The following is a 23,212-nucleotide window of genomic DNA, read 5'->3' on the forward strand; positions in this document are numbered from 1 at the left end:
ACAGCAAAAGCAAAAGTAGATTATGTGCACTAGTAAGAAAAAACAGTATTTCCACTATAAAGAATAAATTATGTATAACACTAAAAAATAGAAAAATCACTGCATGACTTTGGGAAGATCAAAATTAAAGTTCTTAAAATAGTGTGTATTTGATAAAGAAAAAATGGGAAACAAATCTATCTTCAATAGAACGCATACAAAACAGGAGTCAAAGTGTAACAAAACATAAAAATATTCAGTAAAGTTTCAAAGTAGCTTTGTTTCTTTAATGAAATGGGTTATAACACTGAAAGTGATTGATTTCTATATTTCAACTACGTTGCTTGGGTTAGAAACCAGCCTCAATTTGCAATAGTGAAACTACTGTTAGGCAAAGCTGACTTTCTGGACTAAACATTTTAAGAACCAAAACTCCCTGATATCAACGCCCTCTTAGAGCAGCACCCTCAGCTTCAGCCGGGAGCAGGCTCCCAGGCCCTCCCAGGTCACTAGATCAGAAGCTTCCCTTTAACAAGATCCTCACGTGATTTCCCTGTGCATTAAATTTGGGGGAGCACTGTCCTAGATAAGTAAGATTTTTCAGATCCGGTCTTTTCCTAGGTCTTCCTCTCTCTGCATCCTACTATGTATCCCCTCCCTTCCGGGATGAGCTTGCCTGTTCTTGCACGGGACCCCATTTCCTTTCCTTCTGCCAGAAAACAAATTCAAGTGTGTAACATACCAAGTAAAAGGAACCAAAAAAGGAAAATTATCAAAAATATTATTCTTAAACATTGAAATATACTGAACCTATACCACCTGCACCCTTCACTTTTCTTGGCAGCTTTGATTATCACCAAACACCATCAATTCACCACAACATTCTACCACAGACAAAGGTGGGCCCCCAGCCACTACCACCAGCAACGGTTCTTGGCCCTTCTACTAATGTAACTTAAGTCCCTGACTCTTATAAACATATGATATTGCCTCTAAATGTGAATACTGGCCTATCTACCACCCAGGTTAGATCAAGAAAACTCAGAAGGGTGAAAGAGAACTAATGATTAATACAAACACATGAATTAAATACAAAGAAATGAGAACAAGGGAATAATAGGAAGTATCCTACTAACAACATAAATCAGAATTTTATTTAGATTTCTTATTTATATTAACCACTTGTGAAAACAAAACTCTGCTTTGTTAATCCCTCTATTTTTTCCAAGAAATTCCTTACATGCCTTGACACTATAGAATTCCTAAAATGCAAACTTTATCTTCACTATGGGTATTTAAATCATTCTCCCTCCCTCCCTCTCTTTCTCTCTCTCTACTATACAAATATAGCAAAAATTATTCTTTAGAAATAAACTATATCCTCTCCCTAACTCTGCCTTTCAAGTAAATAAATCTTAAAAAAAAAAAAAACAAAAAAAAACCCTTTGTTAAGCAGACTAGAATCAAATGTAAAATATTTAGGTAAAGAAGGATAACTGAAATAAGAAAAACAGTGACACTTCTTTTTTTTTTTTTTTTTTTTTTTTGACAGGCAGAGTGGACAGTGAGAGAGAGAGACAGAGAGAAAGGTCTTCCTTTGACATTGGTTCACCCTCCAATGGCCGCCACGGCTGGCGCGCTGCGGCCAGCACACCGCGCTGATCCGGTGGCAGGAGCCAGGTACTTATCCTGTCCCATGGGGTGCAGGGCCCAAGCACTTGGGCCATCCTCCACTGCCTTCCCGGGCCACAGCAGAGAGCTGGCCTGGAAGAGGGGCAACCAGGACAGAATCCGGCGCCCCGACCGGGACTAGAACACGGTGTGCCGGCACCCCTAGGTGGAGGATTAGCCTATTGAGCCTCGGCACCGGCCCTGCAGTGACACTTTCATTCACAGTTCAATCTTTATGGAGATAAAAGTTTTTGTCTTTTTTCTAGAATTTTCCTTTTTGATATTTTTTATTATAGTCCATACCCATTTTGAATTTGGGCATGTCCCAATTCCAACTACTTTGTTAATTAAAATTTTATTTACACCACTTGACTATTAGCTCACTTGATTTTAAATTAAATGACTGAAATCCTTAGTTTTCACCTTATAACAAAGTTGGTTCTTGACAGATTAGAAAGTTAAATGAGGCCGGCGCCGCGGCTCACTAGGCTAATCCTCCGCCTAGCGGCGCCGGCACACCGGGTTCTAGTCCCGGTCAGGGCGCCGGATTCTGTCCCGGTTGCCCCTCTTCCAGGCCAGCCCTCTGCTGTGGCCAGGGAGTGCAGTGGAGGATGGCCCAGGTGCTTGGGCCCTGCACCCCATAGGAGACCAGGAGAAGCACCTGGCTCCTGCCATCGGATCAGTGCGATGCGCCGGCCACAGCGCGCCGGCCGTGGCAGCCATTGGAGGGTGAACCAACGGCAAAGGAAGACCTTTCTCTCTCTGTCTCTCTCTCACTGTCCACTCTGCCTGTCAAAAAAAAAAAAAAAAAAGAAAGAAAGTTAAATGAAAACATCTAAGAGCTACAGGAAAATGCAAGTGAATTAATATTAAAGTGGGAAAAAGACATGAGATTTTTAAGCATAAAAATAGAGGATTTCGTAAAAATAAATATACATCAAAAAGTAAAGAAAGGGAACAAGTAAAACAAACATAAGATTTGGGTAACTGTTTAACTAACGTTACATTGTAATTTCTCTTGTGTTAAGCATCTTCATAAAAAAATCCAAGTAGTATAAATTAATGTCAAACTAGACTACATCAATGAATTTCAAAAAATTAGAGAAGCAATAAGAAAAATTGGCAAAAATGCTACAAAAATATTTGTCTCAGAATTACAATCAGCCATTAAAAAAATCTTCAAAAAATGTTTTTCCTCACAATTAACCCCAAAATTATTAATTTATAATAAAATACCTTTTTAACATATCAAAGTGGACTTTTTTTTAAATTTAGAATCAATGTTAATAAAGTACCTAGGCATTGAGGCCTTCATACATTGGTAACCAATATGAACACTAGATTAACACTTCAGAAGCTCCACTGAAAATATTTACACAGCTTGAGGACATAGCAAGATGTGAAGCTGCAAGTGTATATAAATAAATATTTATTTTACTATACTTGAAATAAATTAATAGAAATGGCTAGTAAGTAGAGTAAGAGGTTTAAATAGTTTTTAATATATATATATGATAAACTTCAATGCAGCTGTGAAAATCTATTTATAAAAATATAATAGCACACTGAAACAGCTTATGATAATATAAAGCAAAAAATCTTCACATCAGAATATCTGTAGATGAAGATTGTAATTTTGTTTTTATATAGAATTTTGTTGTCTGTAATATCAAATATATGTATTCGAAAACAAAAGAAACATGTCCTCATTATCCAAGGTAATAGAATTATGAATAATTTTAAATTATCTTAATTTTTTTATTTCCTATCTTTTCTCATGAAGATGTATTACATTCAACATCAGAAGGAAAAACACCACTTTTAAGAAAAATAAGCCCTCAAAGCAAGAATTGTGGCAGACATAAAAGTCAAACTCAGGAGACTCTCATGTTGATAAGGAGAGATTATAAATGTTGTTTTTGCTTTCCTGAAGCGCCGATATGGAATTCCCTTCTCAGCTTTACGTTTTAGCCAAGAGATCCCAAGGCCGGGACTAGGTATTCTCAAGGAATCGTTTCTGTCAAGTTGACAAAAGGAGTTCAGGAACAGGGCTGAAAGATGTCATGAGATATTCACTAATCCACACTGATGTCTAATACATGTAGCTTACATGCTGTCATATGTCATTCTCTGTCATGCAGAGGAGGAGAAAAGAAAATAAAGAATACCATAGGGTACCCAGCATATGTTTCAGCAGACACTCCCTCAGTAACATGGCAGCAGTCTGCTTTTCAAGACTGACGAGGCTCTATGTTAATACTCAGATGTGTTCAGTCATTTACATTATCTTATTCTCTAATGCCACAACCTAAAATTGTGTTTATTAGAAAGTGAAAAAGTATATTAATCCAAAAACTAAAGCAAGAGCTTCATCAAAGCAGAAATGAATAATGACTAATTAACAGAATTACAGTTCCACAAATTAAGGTGCTTGAAATGCCTCCTGCACTTTTAATTAGGCTACCTTTAATACAATATTGATTCTTTCAAAATACAACTGTGATAAATACCTAATATGCATGTAAAATCACTATTTCTAAAATGTACTCTAGCACAGACAAGCTAATAATCTCTTTCTTTTTAGCAAATTATTATTTTATATCATTTATTTATTAAATATGTGATCCTACCTCTCCCACCAAAAAAATGGAAGTTTACGAAAATTGTATAGCCAAGCAACGTAATGCTATTCAAGTCTTTGGGGATGCTGCTGTGGGGAAGACAATTATTTGGCAAACTTTTCCACCAATATTAGACACACTGGTCAATCAGCAGATTGCAGATAAACAAACCTTTTCCACTACTGGAAAAGAGTCACAAGAGTAGGAGAAAAAGTAGAAAGAAAAAAAAAATCAACATTCAAGCACTTGACCTTAATGTTTATTTATGAGACATGGCATATCATGACACCGAATATAAGTACATAAGATGACAAAAATACAATTCAAATTAACTTTTTAAAATATGCCAATATAACCTGTTATACTCAGTTTCAATTTTTACAACTTTGAATCACATGCAAAACAATATTAACCTTGTTCCTGAATCCCAGTAGTAATACTATAAGGCTTTTGGTGTTTTACAGGAAGCAAGGTCATGCATTTTGTAGGTGGCATTAATATTTGTATTTTTAAAACTAAAATACATCATTACCCATGGACGAGAAATCTGCTACAATCAAATTACATTATACACATAAAAGACAATGAAGAATATTTAAAGCATCCTAAAAGTAATATAGTTAAGCAATTTCTTCAGAAGTAAAATCCTATCATTCTACACTAAATATATAAATAAAATTTTTGTAAAGAATGCATTGTTTTGAATGGATGCTAATTTACATAATTTGTTAATTTAAAAAATAAAGTTACATTTTCTATGCAGCGAGCACAGATATACAATTCCTATTAATTTAATGGGAGTTGTGACTCCCATTAAGTTTAATAGGAGTCATGCAGTCAAATCCCTATGTACCTTGCTGAAAATTTACCTCATAGACTTCAACTAATCAAATACACCAAAATGAACAAAGTAGTCAATTTTGCTAGATTGGGAAATCTAACGTCCCCACAGTAAGTCAACGTAATGTTATCATAGCAATGGCAATGTACTTATTTCCAACAAGAACAAGGGTACCAAAATAAATGACAAATTGAAACAAGAGTTTAGGGGCTCTACTAAATGCAGCCCAAGAAGCCTGAACTGAGGAATAAAAAGCAATCCAAAAAGGTACAGACGCTATCTCCCAGGAAACAACTGGTCACTAACATTTAAATAACAGCAAATCAAATCATAATTGCCTCCCAGAAATACTTTTAATAAGCTCCACTGCATCTGCGCCCATGCACTCCTAACCCTCCTCACTTCAACCTCCCACATATACAACAATGAGTTGGTTTTGAAAAAGTGATGCTGAGCAGCACACCATGAGCATTGCTCTAGAGTATGTTTGAAACACTAAGGCTTGTGCGGCCAGCATTGTGCAGCAGGTGAAGCTGCAGCTTGCAGCAGCCAGCATCCTCTATCAGAGTGCCAGAAGGCAGCGGAGGACAACTGCCTGGGCCCTTGGCACGCACATGGGAGACCTGGATGGAGTTCCTGGCTCTTGGCTTCATCCTGGCCCAGCTTCAGCCATGGTAGCCAACTGGGAAGTGAACCTATGACTGAAGATTTCTCTCTCTGTGTCTTTCTGTCATTCTGCCTTTCAAAAAATAAATCTTAAACAAAAGAGAGAGAGAGGAAGAAACGATAATGCTCAGACCTCATCCTGCCCTCCAGGTCATTTTGCTGTGCTCCAGGTGCTACGTGGAATGCCTACAATCTATCTCGGAGTGCCTGGGTTTCTGCCCAAGCTCCTCCACTTCCCATTCCAGCTTCCTCCCAACATGCACCCTAGGAAACAACAGGTGATGGCTCAAGTACCTGGGTCCCTACCAGGCACCTGGGACACCTGATCGTATTCCAGGCTCCTGGCTTCCGCCTGGCCCAGCCCCAGCTGTTGTGGCATTTGGGGATGAATGGAATCTCTGTCTCTCTTTCTCTGTGCCTCTGCCTTCCAAATAAAATGAGAAGTTATAAAATTTGAGAATGACTGCGAAACTGTATTCTTCATCCATTCTGTTGTCTCACCACAGAACTTCTGCCTTCAAGCACCATGCTGACCATTGCCTTTATAACTAGATTATTCTGCTTACTTATATGGAGACACAGCTCTAGCATCATCTTCCTTTGCCACTGGAAGATTTTTCAGACACACACATTCACCCCATGTCCCAGTGCCTCAGTGAACACATCACCAGGGCTCTAGCACTGTCATTACAGGCACTTTCTGTTCCCTCCCCATGAAGACTATGACCCTCTTCAAAGGTTTATGTTTTTACGTGATGGACATAGACTTGAGTGCCTACTGTAAACCAGGCTTGTTCCACACACTTGAACACATAAATGAACAACAAAAAATTCCTGCCTTGTCATGCTAACATACTATGTATTTGCATGTGCATATAGAAATATATATACACACACACAACATGCATGTATGTATATTATTACATATGTGGAAGAAATTTTTAAAAGGGAATGAGTGTAGCAGTCTGAATTATTTTAATCTTTCTTAAATTTGGAGAATCAAGTTATATTTCTTCCACAGATACAAATCATCCTGAAAGACATATTTATATGCCAAATCCAGCATTTTTCTAGTTCATGTTTAACCCCTAGATCTGTCTGTAGTGAAAAGACCCTATAGACGCACACCACTTTTCAGAATCTCAAAAGTCAAGGCAAAATGTGCTAAGAAATGTACATTAAAAACAAGCAAGATACTATTTATATAACTATGCTCTTTAATTTCCTTGATTTATCTAAAAGAAAAGTATAACCCTGTATCTGGCATATGTGACATTTATACCTGGTATAATATTTTTCTTTGGGAGGAGGATAAGCAACAATGTAACATGAGCTAATAAACTGAAATTTTCATGAATGAAGTCTAATTATGCACTCATTAGATGAAGAACTCAAACTGAAATCTGTATTACCAACTTTGCTGAAGAACTACTATTATTTGTCACATTTCACGTGAGCAAGCCTTCATACAGCTGACGTATGCTTGCCAGTGCTCTATTATACAGTGTAATTTAATTCTCTAGGACACAAAAACTCAATTCTCTTTCCTACTTACTGATACCTGATTCCACAGTGGGTTACTGTGCTTATATGGGGCAAAATAGAGCATACCAGTTTCTCAACACATCTGAGCCTTTGCAGGGCATCAGGTAAGTTCTCTAGGAACAGAATCAATTGTGGAGAAATCTACAAAATATTCTCGAAGTTTGGTCTTAATAGAACCATTGTTTATTTTAGACAAATTCTTAATTTTCAAAAAAAATATATGGAAGCAGAGATTTTTAAGAATCAATAAAACATATTTCCTATTTTTACAAAAACACATTAATGGGTAACATTTGATTCTTAAAAAGCAACTTAACAATGTATAGATACAGTTAAATTAATTCTAATAACTAAACCATTATATAATTCGCTTTAACTCATGTTAAAACATTAAAAATGCCTAGCGACTTGCTCTTTAATATGCATACAAATTAGACATATATGGGAACTTTGGAAAGTTTATGGAAAAATGAAACTGAAAGATATTTCTTTGCTCTTGGACTTTTTCAAGTACACTTCTATTTACCAGGTTCATCTGAACAAAGAAGTATTTCTACCAAATCTGAAACTTCATCTCTCTTTTGTGGGAATGAAATTAAACATTCTATGAGGCCTTTAAAATCATATTCCAAGATAAATTCCACAGAAGAAAAGAAAGCTCTAAAAAGGCATAGGCCATCATTATTCTATAATACAGTGGCTTGTTTTGTCTTTCTATTGAAAATTTTGGTTATTTTCTATTATGTAAAAATCTTAATGTCTGGTTTCTGTTCAGAAGTCAGAAGCCTGGCAAAACCACCTTAAATACTGGAATAGAATTCACGGCTCCTCTGGCAATGACTTGTCTGTCACAGACCTCAAATGTTGCACTCAAGTTACTTCATCTGCTTGTTCTCCTAAATACTTCATGTCTCAAACCCTGCACAAGACCACATGCTCCTTAGGAGTACCTGCATCCTGAATACTGATGACCTGGCTCCTTAGCCACTCAATAAATGAGGAAAGAGAGAGGAAACCACATAGGAAATCTTATCCGAGCTATCCTCAAGGACCTGATACAAAAAGAACTCTTATTACTACTTCCAAAACTTTGGCAAATTTAAAACTATTCTGAAATAAGCTGTTAAAAAAAGATAAGAACTCTTCCCTTTAAGCTTTCCCACAATAATCAGGCAAAGGTTCAGAAGAAACTTAATGGCTGAACAGTTAATTTATATCTCCCTTCCTACGCTATCATATCTAACGTTGATTGGTTTCTCCATGGGTGTTCACAGATCATTATCAGGTTTCTGGCGATAAAGGACTATCAAGTCACGGAAAACTTATTCTAAGACACACTCATGTGATGCTGGATCAATGTTCTGACAGTGTGCTTTAACTGCGTACACTCTTAGAACCAGCAGTATGGGTTCCTCCTAGGTTTTTTATACCCGTAGGAGGGAATTGCTTCAAAAGCAGCACCCCCTGGCCTGATGTGCCAAAAATGAGTTTCTCCTAACAGCAGATATGAATCCTGACCCGACAGGTGACATTAGAAATAAAACTACAGTATCTCATGAAAAAGTCTGTGTTTGCTATTCCCCTGCTGGGTTAAGCAACTGTGCCAGCAATGTGGTCTCTATCTTGATTTTTCATTATTGGACTAATGAGCCAACGGTCCACACCTGGAATCTTTTTTAAATGTATGAAAACACTGAAACATAACAGTAGGAATTCAGTAGTTTTTTTCCAAAAAACAGATAAAAAATTATAAATTATAAACACATTTTCATAATAATCCAAGCCAGATATTCACATTATTAAACTTAGTTCCTGCTCCTAGTTTATCATTGCAGTACAATTTATTCTGACATGGTAGGCTTTCATTTTAGATTTGATGTTATCTTCAATTCTAAAGTGAACAGAACTGTCATTAGACAATAAAATATTAAGCCATTTGTGCCGTTCAAGTGTGACAAATCCAAATGAAGATTATTTACTTCCTGAATACAAAAATTCTTATTTTAAAATATAACTAAATCTGTCATTTATTTAAATTTTATTTTTAAATTATATCAATATACTAAATGTAGGGGACTGGGAGAATAATGAGAACTTGATTAAACATAATTTTGTAACAAGAATTCAAATAAAATTCTTTGGGTTGAATTAAGATGGTAACAATTTGGAGGCCAACGCTGTGGCGCAGTGGGTTAATGCCCTAACCTGAAGCGCAGCCATCCCATATGGGCGCGGGTTTGAGACCTCACTGCTCCACTTCCGATCCAGCTCTCTGCTATGGCCTGGGAAAGCAGTGGAGGATGGCCCAAGTCCTTGGGCCCCTGCACCCACATGGGAAACCTGGAGGAAGCTCCTGGCTCTTGGCTTCAGATCGGCGGAGCACCGGCTGTTGCGGCCAGTTGGGGACTGAACCAATGGATGGAGGACCTCTCTCTCTGCCTCTCCTCTCTCTGCGTAATTCTGACTTTCAAATAAATAAATCTTAAAAAAAAACACAATTTGAAGTTTATTACAAAGATAATAGAATGATAAGCTTTTATTTATTAGTGCGCAGTAGCTTATTTTTCTCCACCTATCATTTTATTAAAAGGTATAAATGAGATCATTTAAAAATACATATAAAATCCATTTTAAAATTCTAAAATATTTTTTCTAGAATATTTAACTGGGCCAAAATTAAAATGCATCATATTTTACATATATTTATCAGAGGTTTTATATTCTTCTGATTTTACTAGATTAATATATTTTAAGGAATCAGATACTGGGAAATCCATATAGTAATTAATAATTGATACTTCCAATTATTTCATCAAGCCTCAAAAGTGTCATACTATTTTAGAAATCAGGTCTAGGCCCGATATTTGGCTTAGCTGCTGGGTTCTCCCACTCCAGATTCCAGCTTCCTGCTAATGCATACTCCTGGGAGGCAGCAGGTGACAGCTCAAGTAATTGGGTCCCTGTAACTCTTATGGGAGTTTTAGATGATAGAGTTCCTGGCTCCCAGCTCCATCCTGGCCCAGTCCCAGCAGTTGTAGGCATTTGGGGTGTGAACCAGTAGATGCAAGTCTGACTCTGACTCTCAAAAAAAAAAAAAAAAAACTTACAAAAAAAAAGTCACAGCTCTCTTCAAAAACACTCACTGTTGTTTCTAACTTAATAACAACTGTGCTAAAGAAAAATCCCATACCTCTTTTTTAAGTAGAAACTGTTATTAATTCCTACAAATTGATACTGCAAGCAACATATATAGTTAAAATATAATAACAATGAAAAGGAAGCACTATAAAAAATAAGCTCTTCTAGAAGACACCAAAAAACTTTGAGTTTTACAACTTTGATCATACTCAAGCAAATACAACAAACAGTAAAAACAGTTAACACAAAATACTTTCCATCTAACTGTAACAAATATAATCAATAACTATAAAATACATACCCCAAAATTTCACTAAATTCCTCTTAGGAGTATTTAAAATGAGTACATTCTACAAATTTGTGTAAGATATAAATTTACACATCCAGCACTTTCTAAACCATACAGCTATATGATTAAAAATCATTCAACAGCTTAAAAAATTCAATATCCAGGAAATCTTTTAAATATCTATTCCTAAAATTGAAGTAACATTCTAGCCATTTCCTTCTATAGATTACATAAAGTTCTCTTGAATTTAAAAAAGTTTTAACTCCATCTTACCTTCTGTATTCGATAAGAAGCTGATTATAATGATAAACCACAGACTTCGCATTCTGCAACCAGAAGACACCATTATTGATCCCTTTAAATATTTTCTTTGTATTCCTTAATGAATCTAGTTATAAATGCCCAGCTTCATCGAACCCAGCAGTCTGCATCATTGATCCTCATATCTGAAAAACAAACAAATCCATCATTTACTCTTTGGTCCTGCAATGTCACAAAAAATGCAAAAATAACAAGTCTGTCTCCCTCCCTCTATTCCTCCCCTGAGCACAAAATATAGAATATATTTTAATTCTATATCCAACACAGAGGCCGCTCCTATACCTACCTAAATGGTACTTTACATTCTAGAAGGTCAAAGCTCTAAAAGTACTTACTACAACATACAAATTTTAGAAAAACATGAAAATCTTACAAAGTTGTTCTAGAATTATACCTTTCTCTCCATAGCATGTTAACACTAGCTTTAGCACACAATACCTCTAAATAAAATGTTATAAATACATATACCTTTTTCATTTCCAGTGACAGTAATAGCAACATCATCTATTATTTTATCTAGTTGCCTTGAAAGATACATTGAGTCTTTTCCGCAATGAAACAATGAAGACTTTTCTACAAAGGTGTACTAGTCTAACCTATGAATATACTTTCATTTATGCAGCAACGGTATTCAAAAACGCCACCTTCCTCAACAACATATATTAAATTGTTACTTTTCTAACTGCTTGTTATACAGAGAGGGCAGTTTAATAAAGTGATGGTCTCATAACTATTTGACCTTTAAGTCTCAGATTTCATGTATTTTTTTCTTACAGCAGAGTATAACTTAAGATCAAACCTTCATTCATTCCTGAGTCCACTGGACACAAATAAAAATCCCTAGCCCCTAATAACTGTATCTATGAGGTCACAGCACTATTAAATCTAGGGGAGAGAGGCCAGCATTATGACACAGGTTAAGCCACTGCTTGGACACCTGCATTCCCTATCAGAGAGCTGGTTCAATACTGCACTTCCAATCCAGTTTCCTGCTAATGTGCCTGGGAGAGCATTAGATCATGGCCCAAGTACTTGGATCCCTGCCACCCACATGATGGTATTCCAGGCTCCTGGCTGCCGCCTGGCCCACCCTTAACTGCAGCAGACATTTGAGGAGCAAACCAGTAGATGGAAGCTCTCTGTCACTCTGCCTCTCAAGTAAACAAATACATCTTAAAAAAAACAAAACAAAACAAAAAACAACTGAGGAGGGAATGGCAACAATTCAGAGCCTACAGTCAATGCTAATGTTGGCTAGATCATACAGATTGAATTCTCCACAGAGAAGAGGGAATGAACACTTCAGTACTATGACTTGAAGTGTTTCATGGTTCCCAGGATAACAGGACACGAGGTCATTTGCTGGGCGCTATCCAAGAGTTTTCCTTCTTTCCAGAGTAGTGTAAACACCTTATGATGAACACAAAGTGAGGCACTTCTCAAATCTACTTCCAGCTCTACAGCCCTTGAGGGTACGGAAATTACAAAGTTTTCCTTTGGTTGCCAGCACTGTGGTATAGTAGGTTAAGCATCCTCCTGCGGTGCCAGCATCCCATATGGCCGCGTCCCAGCTGCTCTACCTCTGATTCAGCTCCCAGCTCATGGCCTGGGAAAGAGGTGGGCCAATGCACCTGGGTGGCAGACCCGCAAGAAGCTCCTGGCTCCTGGCTTCAGAACGGCCTAGCTCTGGCAGTTACAGCCATTTGGGGAGTGAACCAGCAGATGGAAGACCTCTCTCCCCCCGGCCCCATCTGTCTGTAACTCTGCTCCTCAAATAAATAACTCTTTTTTAAAAAGTTTTTCTTTAAAGGGACATTTTACAGTTCCCTCACGTGAGGTTCTTGTTATTTTCTTCTGAGTAACAATCTCGCCAACTTTGCTCAAGCCACACTTAACGAGTTACAACTAAAGAGTTTTATAAAGAGAGGGGACTGGCTACTACCCATTCTGAGTTATATATGAAACTTAAACAAACCCTTCATAATTTAGATGCTGTCACTAAAGCATAAAGAAAATTAAGAAAACAAAATTTTCCTAATAAGTTTGAGATCTCTTTCACATTATGTGAACTACTTTGCATTTGCTACACGCTTCATGTGTCATATGGGATTCTATTAGCAGCTCAGTTCACTATAATGTAATTTCAATAGAAAAGCCGTCAGCTACTAAATGGTTTGGAACAGTTATCACGCTCTAAGGGCACTATCTTGCCTTATCAACAAACACACCGAAAAGAGTATAAAAAATTAACCTAAAGATACTATCTCATATTTAAATATAAGGGTCCATAAGACTCACAGACAAAACTAGCAAGGTATTTCTGTAATTAGCAGTCGGTTTGCTCATGCACATAGTTCTAGAGATATCCCTCCATGACTCGTCATCAGCGTTTAAGAATTATGATGGTTTTCTGCAATTCTGACAGCACTTCACAGGCTGCTCCATCCAAAGTAACAGAACAAAAATGAAAAGCAACCAGCTTCCTCTTTGGATTGCCAAAAACACAAAAAGAATGATACATCAAAAATTAATCTGATGGAACCACAAGGTATACATCCCTACAGAACTGGCTGACTTGCTCTGCTCATTTTTCACTCTGAGCTCCCAGACTGGGAGAGAGACAAAACCTGTTTACAAGTGCTACGGCAATGTGCCTGCCTTACAATTGCTCAAGCTATTTTATATTAAACATAAAGAAAAGTCAGATAATTCCATGGCCTGTCACATGCATAAAGCCAATCAATGAAAAATTTCTTATATTCTGTCCAATGATCTAATCAAGAAATTAGAAACATTTTAAGGTGCAGATGAGGTTCATTAATTGCTGCAAGTAAAATTAAATCAGACTTTGGCCTGCGCCATATTCAAGGCAATACTTTTGACGGTCCAAGTGTTACTTGTAATGGGCACTTTGATTTCAATGAGCTAATGCCCACAGGCAGCTTGCCCACATGCACAACTCTTGAACACGTTTCCACTTTCTTAAAGCAATCCAAGATCCGTCTGTCTTTGGTCACCCGCTATTTGAAAGAGTCCTTGTTTGTGGGAAGAAAGGGAAGGAAGAAATCAAGGACTGATGACTGCCTTGTAGGAAACAGCAGCCAAGATAGGAAAACCTCTGTTGGTGAGGGGGAAAGGAGGAGGAAACCACACAACCAGGAACTCTACACTGCGGTCTTTGGCCAGGGCAGACTACTTCTTGAACAGCTTTACATACTAAAATTCACAGCATTCTTAGTGTTTGAGAATATAATACACAATTTAAAAACTGCACTCCAGTAGATTATAAGACAGTACAAACGACTGTTTCTGACACACAACAGATTCTGGAATGTATAAACCCAGGGCTTCTTGTATGCAAATAAAGCTTAACTCCAACCAGTGCTAAACTAAAAAATATCACTTTTATTTTTTATCATTCCACAATGTCTAACCAATCGCCTTCACCTCAAATAAAATTATCTCCAGAAGTTCAAACTTTTAAACTAAGGCAAAATATTTCACTGCTGTGATACAAATTAAAAACAATTCTTTATTTAACTGTCAATGAAAATTAAAATCCTTAGCAAACCACAACCAGCTAAGAATAGAATGAATAAATAATCAAATATAACTAAAATTCCAAGAAAGTGTTGCAAAAGCAGCTAGCACACCTGCAAAGAACAGCTCAGTGAGAGTGTCTCACTAAGCAAAACAAAAGCCAAGAACAGACCCACAAAAGGGCCACTACATAGCTTTTCAACAAACAGAAAATTAATAACCTATCTGTCTTCAGATTTTTGGAAAACCTTTTTTCAAGAATGCTTAGCATCAAGTGAGGGCAGAACTAGAGGTTAACAGCATGGTAACAGTTCATTGCTTAGAAAACAGAGAAGCAGCATATTTCTACTTAAACTACAAATGACTATGATTTTTAAAACTCCAAGCCATTATTCTACCTCTGCTGTTTTTCTTACCTTTCAAATACAATTCATCCCAATCTTGTTTCTAGAAACCTCAAGCCATTCTCTACCAAGCCTGCCACGGTTTTTTTTAGAACTAAGTATCCTATTACTCTGTCATGTAAAAAGTCAATTAATGCATCATTACTACCAACCTTCCAAAGCTTAACAGTGACTTCCAGGAATATGCTTCAGCGCTGCCTGTATCCTAACAGCCCTCAACGCTTTGTACACTACTTACACTGTACAGTCAGCTGTAACCTTTCAGAGAGTAACCTGCTTATATTTATTAGCTGCATTACATACCTCGTGCCTGAAACTGTCAGCAAAATTATTTAAAAGGAAAACACCACTAACCAGCTTTCAGTCACACATTTATGTTAAATACCAGGAAATCACAGTTAGCTTAATTATTAGATGTTTGTTTAGACAATAAAAAAAATAAATCTCTTTTGTTGATGTGCATCAATAAAAAATACAGCATGCTTTCAATAAATAAGAAAACTAAATTTAAAATTCTTTAAAACTAGTTAATTAAAGTGGGTATTCCACCAAAGTAAATCTACCATAAAGATTCATTTCTAAAGTCTTACATCTGATTTCTACTCCAGGACACGGATATCAAATCCAAAACAACTATAAGCCTGAAGAGAAAAGAGAACCAAGCGCAAGATCTACCAAAGTCATCCACCCTTGTTACCGTGCAAGAAAGCTGCACAACATGAAGCTCTGCGTACGCCTGATTTTATGTGCTAAATGTGTATCTCCTCTAAATAAGAACTAAAGATAGCTTCATAAAATCTGTATTTCTGATCTTATTTGCACAATAAAAATATGATCATTAAGATACAGAATGCCCTTGTCAAAGGAAAGTGCTTTTCTCTATTTTACCAAAACAAAGACAGACCTAACATCAGTCTGCTCCCATGCAAATGCTAAGAAAATTAAAAAATAAATTACAATTTAATTTTAACTTAGCTGAAATTCTCAGTAGTCACGTTTCAGACATATTTTCTGTGTGATCCTTGTACAGGCTAGAATTTCCACTTCTTGTTAACACTTCCAGAAAACACCATGGCCCCTGGCAAGCCTTCCTTCAGTAACTGAGCTTAGGTAAAACCTGGCTATTGTTAATCAGAAAGGCTTTCTTAGGATAGGGGCTGGGGCTGACAATGCTGAGGGTGATTCTAAAACCACATGGTCAACCATTAATCCCCACCCTCTCAGATCTCAGTTCTGCAGACACTGGTGTCAAGTCTAGAGGACTCTGACTCAACTATGCTAAAGTCCCCTTACCATTCCCTACCTGGTCTTACCCTTTACTGAAACTTCTTTGTCGTGAAAGAATAAATTCTCCTATGAGAAGGCTTAAAGGAGCAGAAAGAAGAGTTCAGGAAAGCTCCTAGTGAATTACATCTGCTTTGTGCTGTATGACCCAGGAGCCATGCTGAGCAAGCACAAGCAGCTTGTAGAAGCAGACACCAGAGGCAGTGTCCGGAGCAGCCTGCCACTCTTCTGTAAAATACATCCAGTTGAAATAGTACAAAAAAAAAGCTGTCATTTTCTCTTCAAAATTCTCATTTGCTTATTTTTATTTGAAAGAGGGAGAGAGAAAGATGAGACCCCTATCTGCTGGCTCACCCCTCAAATACCTGTAATAGCAGGGGCTGTGCAAGGCCAAAGTCATGAAACAGAAACTCAATCTGGGTTTCCCACATGGGTGGGAGGGACCCAAGTATTTGAGCCATCTCCTGCTGCCTCCCAGGGTGCATGTAACCAGAAAGAATTGAAATCAGAGCTTCACGGGAACCTGGGTACAGCAATATGAGATACGGGCACCCAAGCAAAGTCTATGCCAAATGTCTGCCCCACCTGGCATTGTTAAGCCAATGTAAGGGACATTTTATGACTGAACATGAACTTGCAAATGATCTTTCAGAAGAAAAGTAAACAAAGCTACATACCCAGTTCAAAATATTCCCTTACATATCATGAAAAGTTGATGCCTTCCCCAACTTTAATACTAAAAATATTATCCCTCGTTTTAAGACTGTATCGTCTCTTAACTATTTAGTAGTCTAGAAATTAAAAGCAGAAGACCAGTATTAAAGGGGCCAGCACTGTGATGCAATGGGTTAAAGCCGTGGCCTGCAGCGCTGGCATCCCATATGGGTGCCGGTTCGAGTCCCAGCTGTTCCCCTTCTAATCCAGCTCTCTGCTAGTGAGAAAAGCAGTGGAAGATGACCCAAGTGCTTGGGACTCTGCTACCCACTTGGGAGACATGGAAGAAATTCCTGGCTTCAGTCTGGCCCAACTCCTATCATTGTGGCCATTTGGAGAGTGAACCAGGGGATAGAAGATCGATCTATCTCTCTCCTCACTCTTCATCTATCTCTCTAACTCTTTTAAATAAATGAATCTTAAAAAAAATTAGAAATCTGAGGCTGAGAGAGGAACCAGAAGTAGATTAAAATTATTCATACAGTTAAGAGGCAGAGATTCCAATTAAGGCTAATGATAAAGTCCTGTCTTCATTATTCATCAAATTATTAACGTCAACAACTATTTACTGAGCAGCTATTATGTGCAATGTACTGAAGAACAAATGCCTTGTCTTCAAGGAAACTATATTCTAGCTCAAAGATAATTTATCCTAGAAAATTCTATAGTTGCTTGCCATGTAGTTAGGTTCCCAAAATATTATAGCTAAAGTACAGTGACAAACTAAATATTTATTATTTTAAGTAACTGTAACCACAATCCTGAAAAATCTACAATATCTCCTTTTTACCTTAAAATGAGAAAATTTAACCTATTCAAGAACATAACCACATGTTCTAAAATCACTAAAGCAACTAAGTAAATCACATATAAACTTACTTTTAAATTATCTTTTCCTTTAGAATAAAAAAATAGAATGAAGTCATTTTGGCATTATGAAAATGATGAAATAATCAAAGAATAATGAGTTGATTTTCAAAATGTTTACATGAGCAAAACTAACACCCTTAGGTAATCATAAATTTAACTTATTTTGTATTTCCAGTTGAGTTATCTTAATCTTAATCATTTATATGCTATTTAAAGTGCTTACAATTTTGTTATCAATTAAGAAATTATTCTAGACTGATAAATCTTGTCAACCAAACTACCTGAGAAGTCGCTCCTAAGTCAGAAAAAAACACGTGAATATTTCTTCCAATATAACTAAGAATGAATCTTAATACTCAAGGAACGGGTACTCTAAAGTTAAGATCTTTCAACTAAGTATTAACTGTGTTTAGACAAATACAGAAGAAAAATTCAAAACAGCTTGTAAAATGCAATTGTACAAATGGCTTAACTGCACTGAATCCTTTGTTCATAAATCATTGTTACTAGCCATTCCTTGAATCAATATTCAAATTCCCTCTTGGTCTATATATAAACCACTAAATGAAATAATAATGAACCAAGATCTGCTGTATATTAGATCATCAATATCACTATCAGAGGGTTCTTAGAGATAATGAGGTAATCTGAGTAAAATGTGTCAAGTGATATGAAAAATAAAAATGAAAAAGTAACCATAAAAATACACAGTAAGAAGTTGAAGAAAACTTTGTGAAATTTACAAAGTTCCCTTTTGTAATCAACAAACAATACAATTCATTTATAAATTGTATCTATATATATAATCAACCTATAAATAGTTACATGTATAAAGCTATCTAACTTTCATTTCTTATACTTTAAAGTGAAGTTGGGCTGGGCTCTCGGCATAGCAGGGTTTTCTGGTTTTGTTTTTTTACTTTTTTGGGCATAGCCGTTAACACACCATTAGGGAGGTACACATTCCGTAACACAGTGCTAGGTTCCAGTCCCAGCATGACTCCTCATTCAAGCTTCTTACCAGTTACACCCTGGGAGGCAGCAGGTGATGGCTCAAGCAGTAAGTTCCCTGCCACCTCTGTGGGAGACCCAGGTTGAGTTCCCACTCAAGTCTCCAGTTCCTAGCTTTGGCCTGGCCCAGCCCTAGCTGTGCCAGCATCTGTGCAGTAAAGCAACAAATAAACAGGCATCTCGGCCTGTCTGTATTTCTCCCACTCCCTCCATCCTTGTCTTTCAAGTAAATGGTAAATCCTTTAAAAAGGAGACTACATTAGCACTATAACTGCACAAGAACCAATTCAAGTCAAAGAATGTCTAGAATACCTCCTAGATAGTTTTAATACTGGGTACTGAAATAAATGTAATCTACTCATTTTTTTCACTTTACATATTAAATGGTACTCGGTTAGGTTCCAAAGGGATTATCAAAAAGGTTAAGATATGACTGCTATCCTCAAAAAGTTAATAACCTTATTTTTTTAAATAAATTCAAGTTATTTTATGCACAAAGAGCTAGTATGATTTTCTACAGCGCCGATGTCTTGTAGAATCCATTCAAGGAGAATGACTTAGCCCAGCTTAATGAAGCCCATATCCTTCTCGTACTGATGGAAACAATGGCAGCACATGTTAGGCCCGTATTTCCGGGTCAGACCGTGTGGGTATGAACAGACGGCAAGAATGGAAGCCTGGCAGAATTTTCGCAGGTGGCTCCAGTAGAGCTGCTGGTGGTGACCCATCTTGCTTTCAGGAGTGCAATGAGGCAAAAGACGTTACTAATCTTTTAGGCAGAAATAAAGTAGAAAATGACCAATATCCAAAATAGGCATTAAAGAGTGACTAACAAACTTCTGAAAACATAAATGTATTTCATATTGAAATAATAAGAGGAGAAGTTTCCTTGAGGCATGTACCTTGCTCAACTTAAGTCAAACTAATGAAAAACAAGAGTTCAAGACATTTATTAACAGTACACTCTACATTCTGAGTTGCCCTGCCACTCACTGTGAGGCCTGGGACAATTCACAAGATGTCAAGTTCAGCAACCACATAGAAGGTTACAAGTCGATGATAAATCCACAGTCACTTCCCAATTACAGATCAATGATCCTGACCCAATCATAGGAAAGGTATTTAGGTGCTTCTGCAATACCTTCAACTAAGTCTGTCTCTTATCAAAATATTTCAGCAATTATTGCTAATTCACATTTTTAAAAATTACATCTAAAGAAGCAGCTTCAGAAAACCATCTTTGAAACCTACTTACAGACCACTATATCAGCCGCTATAATATAATAATCTGAGACTTAGCTCACATATTTCCCATTCTGTCTTCCTACAGATGATCAAAAGTCAAAATGACATCAGAGACTTCTTTAAGAAAAGAGCAAGTTCCTAGGCCTTAGCTGGGGTTAGTACCCATTAATGTCATGTCCCATAGCATTTGTATCTTTGTGTCTACAAGTAAAACTCAAACTAAAGGGATTTTTTTGAGTTATAGCACCGATGGATGTAAAATTATTTTTCAATTAATTAATAACAATAAAGTCATAGTCTTAGTGAATGAAGGCAATCAATTTCTTTGGATTCCAGTGAAGGGCTAAGATTCTGTGTGGTCAGGGGTGGCTGATTCCTCCAAAGAACACTAAGGTATTTAGATAAGCAGATGACACAGATGTTCATAGACACAAATATTAAACAGTAAACACTGAGTCATTTTGAATAACTGCTAAATATTGAAAAATCAAGAACAAAAATTAAAACCTTAGTTTGATTAAAAAATTAAACACATGAACTTCTATGTGTTTGTGCTTCTTAACTACTCAATTGTGGAGAAGGGGAGGTAAGTGGTTTTTTAGAAAAGGAGTTTTTTAACTTTAAAATAAGATTTTAGGGGCAGGTGTTTGGTCTAGCTATTAAGACACTGCATCCCATATCAGAGTGCCTGGACTCAATACTCACCTCCTGACTCCATTTTCCTGCTAATGCAACTTCTGGGAGACAGCAGTGATGGCTTAACTAAATGGGTCCCTGCCACTCAAGAGGGAGACCTGGACTGAGCTCCCAGCTTTGGCCTTTGCCCCAACCCCAAGGTGTCACAGGAATTCAGGTAGTAAACCATCAGATGGAAATTCTCTATTTACCTCTCAAACAAACAAATAAAAACTTAAGTTTATATAAATTTATAACCTCTTACAATTTCAGTAACACTAAATTAGTAATAGTGTGATGCTTAATAAAAAGAAACATGCTTTATAGAAAGCTAAGAAAAACTGACAAGAATGCTAAACCACCTGCCACCTTCCTTCTTTAAGACTTGTATATATTTTTAATATTTTAATAATTTTTAAATGTTTTAATTCAGAGGCCTGCATTGCAGTGTAGCAGGTTAAGCTACCACCTGTAATGCCAGCATCCCATATTGGCATCAGTTAGTACTGGCTGCTCCACTTCCAACCCAGCTCTCTGCTAATACTCCTGGGAAAGCAAGAGAAAATGGCCCAAATGCCTGGGCCCTGTACCCACATGGGAGACAAATGAAGCTCCTGAATCCTGGCTTCCTCCCTGCCCAGTCCTACCGGTAGCAGCCATTTGGGGAGTGAACCAGTGGATGGAGTGTCTCTCTCTCTGTCTCTTCCTTTCTGTAACTTCACCTTTCAAATAAAGAAATAAATCTTTTTTAAAAAATTAATGTTTTAATTAAAAAAGACAACATTTATCGCTGTTACTCCGCATAAAAAAAAAGCAAAGAAACTGCTTAACAACTACCCATAGCAATAACTAGTGAGTCTTCAAACTTAAGTTTAAAGTTTTCAATTGCATTCCACTACATTTGGAAAGACTAGAACCAACCAATCATGTAGCCTGATGCTAAAGATGTCAGAGTAGGGGTCAGGAAACTTTTTCTATAAAGACAAGAGATAATAAATATTTTATGCTGTAAGGTTCACAGTCTCCATCTCCAAACGGCAGGGATACCACTGAGACAAGGCATAAATGAATCACCCTGTTGTATGCCAATAAAACTTCACTGACTAAATAGCTACCTGGTCATAGCATGGTATCCTTTGTTACAGAAGTACAAGCACAAGACCGAGATAACTGGAAACAGTTCACACAAGCAATGAATTAATAACCATCAATGTTTGCCAAAATAACCAAACTCAATCTATTATTTAAAAAAAAAAAAAAACTTAAATGCTAACGTAAAGTAAAACCATGTTAGAAAGGCAAAAATAAAGTCACATTATACCGACCAAAACAAGTTAGTATTTCAGGGTGTGTACGTAGAGCTTACAGTGTTGGGGGAGAAATTCCAGAAAGAAAACCAAGGAACACCACCACAGTAACTTATCTTACTCCTCTGTTTGGCATGACAGAATATAAAACCAATCAAAACAGTAAGTAATGGGAGATGGAAAAGTAATGAGGTTTGGACAAGACCCCAGAGGTATTCCACCATTGCTGTGATGGTTTCAAATAGCTATTGGTCAGGGTAGCTTCAAACTCCTGAAATTTCTGTCACCACTGCCACTCACCCACATGAAATACTGGATATGTCCCAGGTCCACAACAACTCAACGGGAAACTACTATAATTCTAATTTGCAGTTTTTCTTCTACAGAGTTTTATAAAGTTAAAAGCTACAAGGCTAAAGTCAGCAACCTTATCTCAAGAATTATGATGCTGCAATCAACACACTTATTTCCTATAGAAGGAAGTATCTCTATATCCAAACAGACCTCAGTGAAAAGCCTTGTTACTCTGAAAGTAAATATTTTTATTTTCTGCAAATTTAATGCTTCTTAAAATTTAACTTAAACTGTAACATATCACTCATAACATTTTAAGCTACAATTAATAAGTATCACATTAAAATATATGAAAGCTAAACTATATATATATAAGACAAAAGAGTGGAGAGGGTTACAAATTTTTAATAAGAGCATTATATTATGGTAGTAATAATCTAGGTGTTTTACTGGAAGTGAAGTGGATTACAGTAAATGAAATTTTAAAATGTCCTTTCCATTTTACAGATAACACAAAATGACTTTTTTCATGTCTCTAGCGATAAGGATAAATTTGCCACACATTTAAATGGTGCCTTCACCCTTCCCACCCTGGCTCATGAATTAATAATTCAGTGACATTAATACAAGAAGATAAATGATAAAAAGGTTAAGGCGCAAGGGCCAACCATACACACATACTTCTTTTAGCTCAGTTAATACTTCCCTGCCAATTATAACTAAAACTTTCTAACAGTTTTCAATAGCATTTTTACAATCTAAGTAGCAGCTTATGCACACACAATTTCACACAATTC

At 36.8% G+C, this 23,212-nt stretch overlaps 2 protein-coding genes across 47 annotated transcripts in view; both read right to left on the reverse strand.

Annotated features, from left to right (window-relative positions):
- ADGRL2 (adhesion G protein-coupled receptor L2) overlaps positions 1 to 23,212 on the reverse strand; it is a 695,256-nt gene that overhangs the window by 149,441 nt on the left and 522,603 nt on the right. For all 46 annotated transcript variants that reach the window (XM_070078167.1, XM_070078187.1, XM_070078190.1 and 43 more), the window contains one exon: positions 11,024 to 11,196. In XM_070078167.1, coding sequence (XP_069934268.1) covers positions 11,024 to 11,096 — 73 coding nt within the window. In that variant the 5' untranslated portion in view covers positions 11,097 to 11,196. The remainder of the gene's footprint in view (positions 1 to 11,023; positions 11,197 to 23,212) is intronic.
- Positions 11,115 to 21,394, reverse strand: LOC127493431 (small ribosomal subunit protein uS14-like). The gene has a single exon (XM_051856333.2). The coding sequence runs from the start codon at positions 19,620 to 19,622 to the stop codon at positions 19,452 to 19,454; it is 171 nt and encodes a 56-aa protein (XP_051712293.1). The 5' UTR covers positions 19,623 to 21,394; the 3' UTR covers positions 11,115 to 19,451.

This window comes from Oryctolagus cuniculus, chromosome 7, assembly GCF_964237555.1.
Source record: "Oryctolagus cuniculus chromosome 7, mOryCun1.1, whole genome shotgun sequence".
Lineage (NCBI taxonomy): Eukaryota > Metazoa > Chordata > Mammalia > Lagomorpha > Leporidae > Oryctolagus > Oryctolagus cuniculus.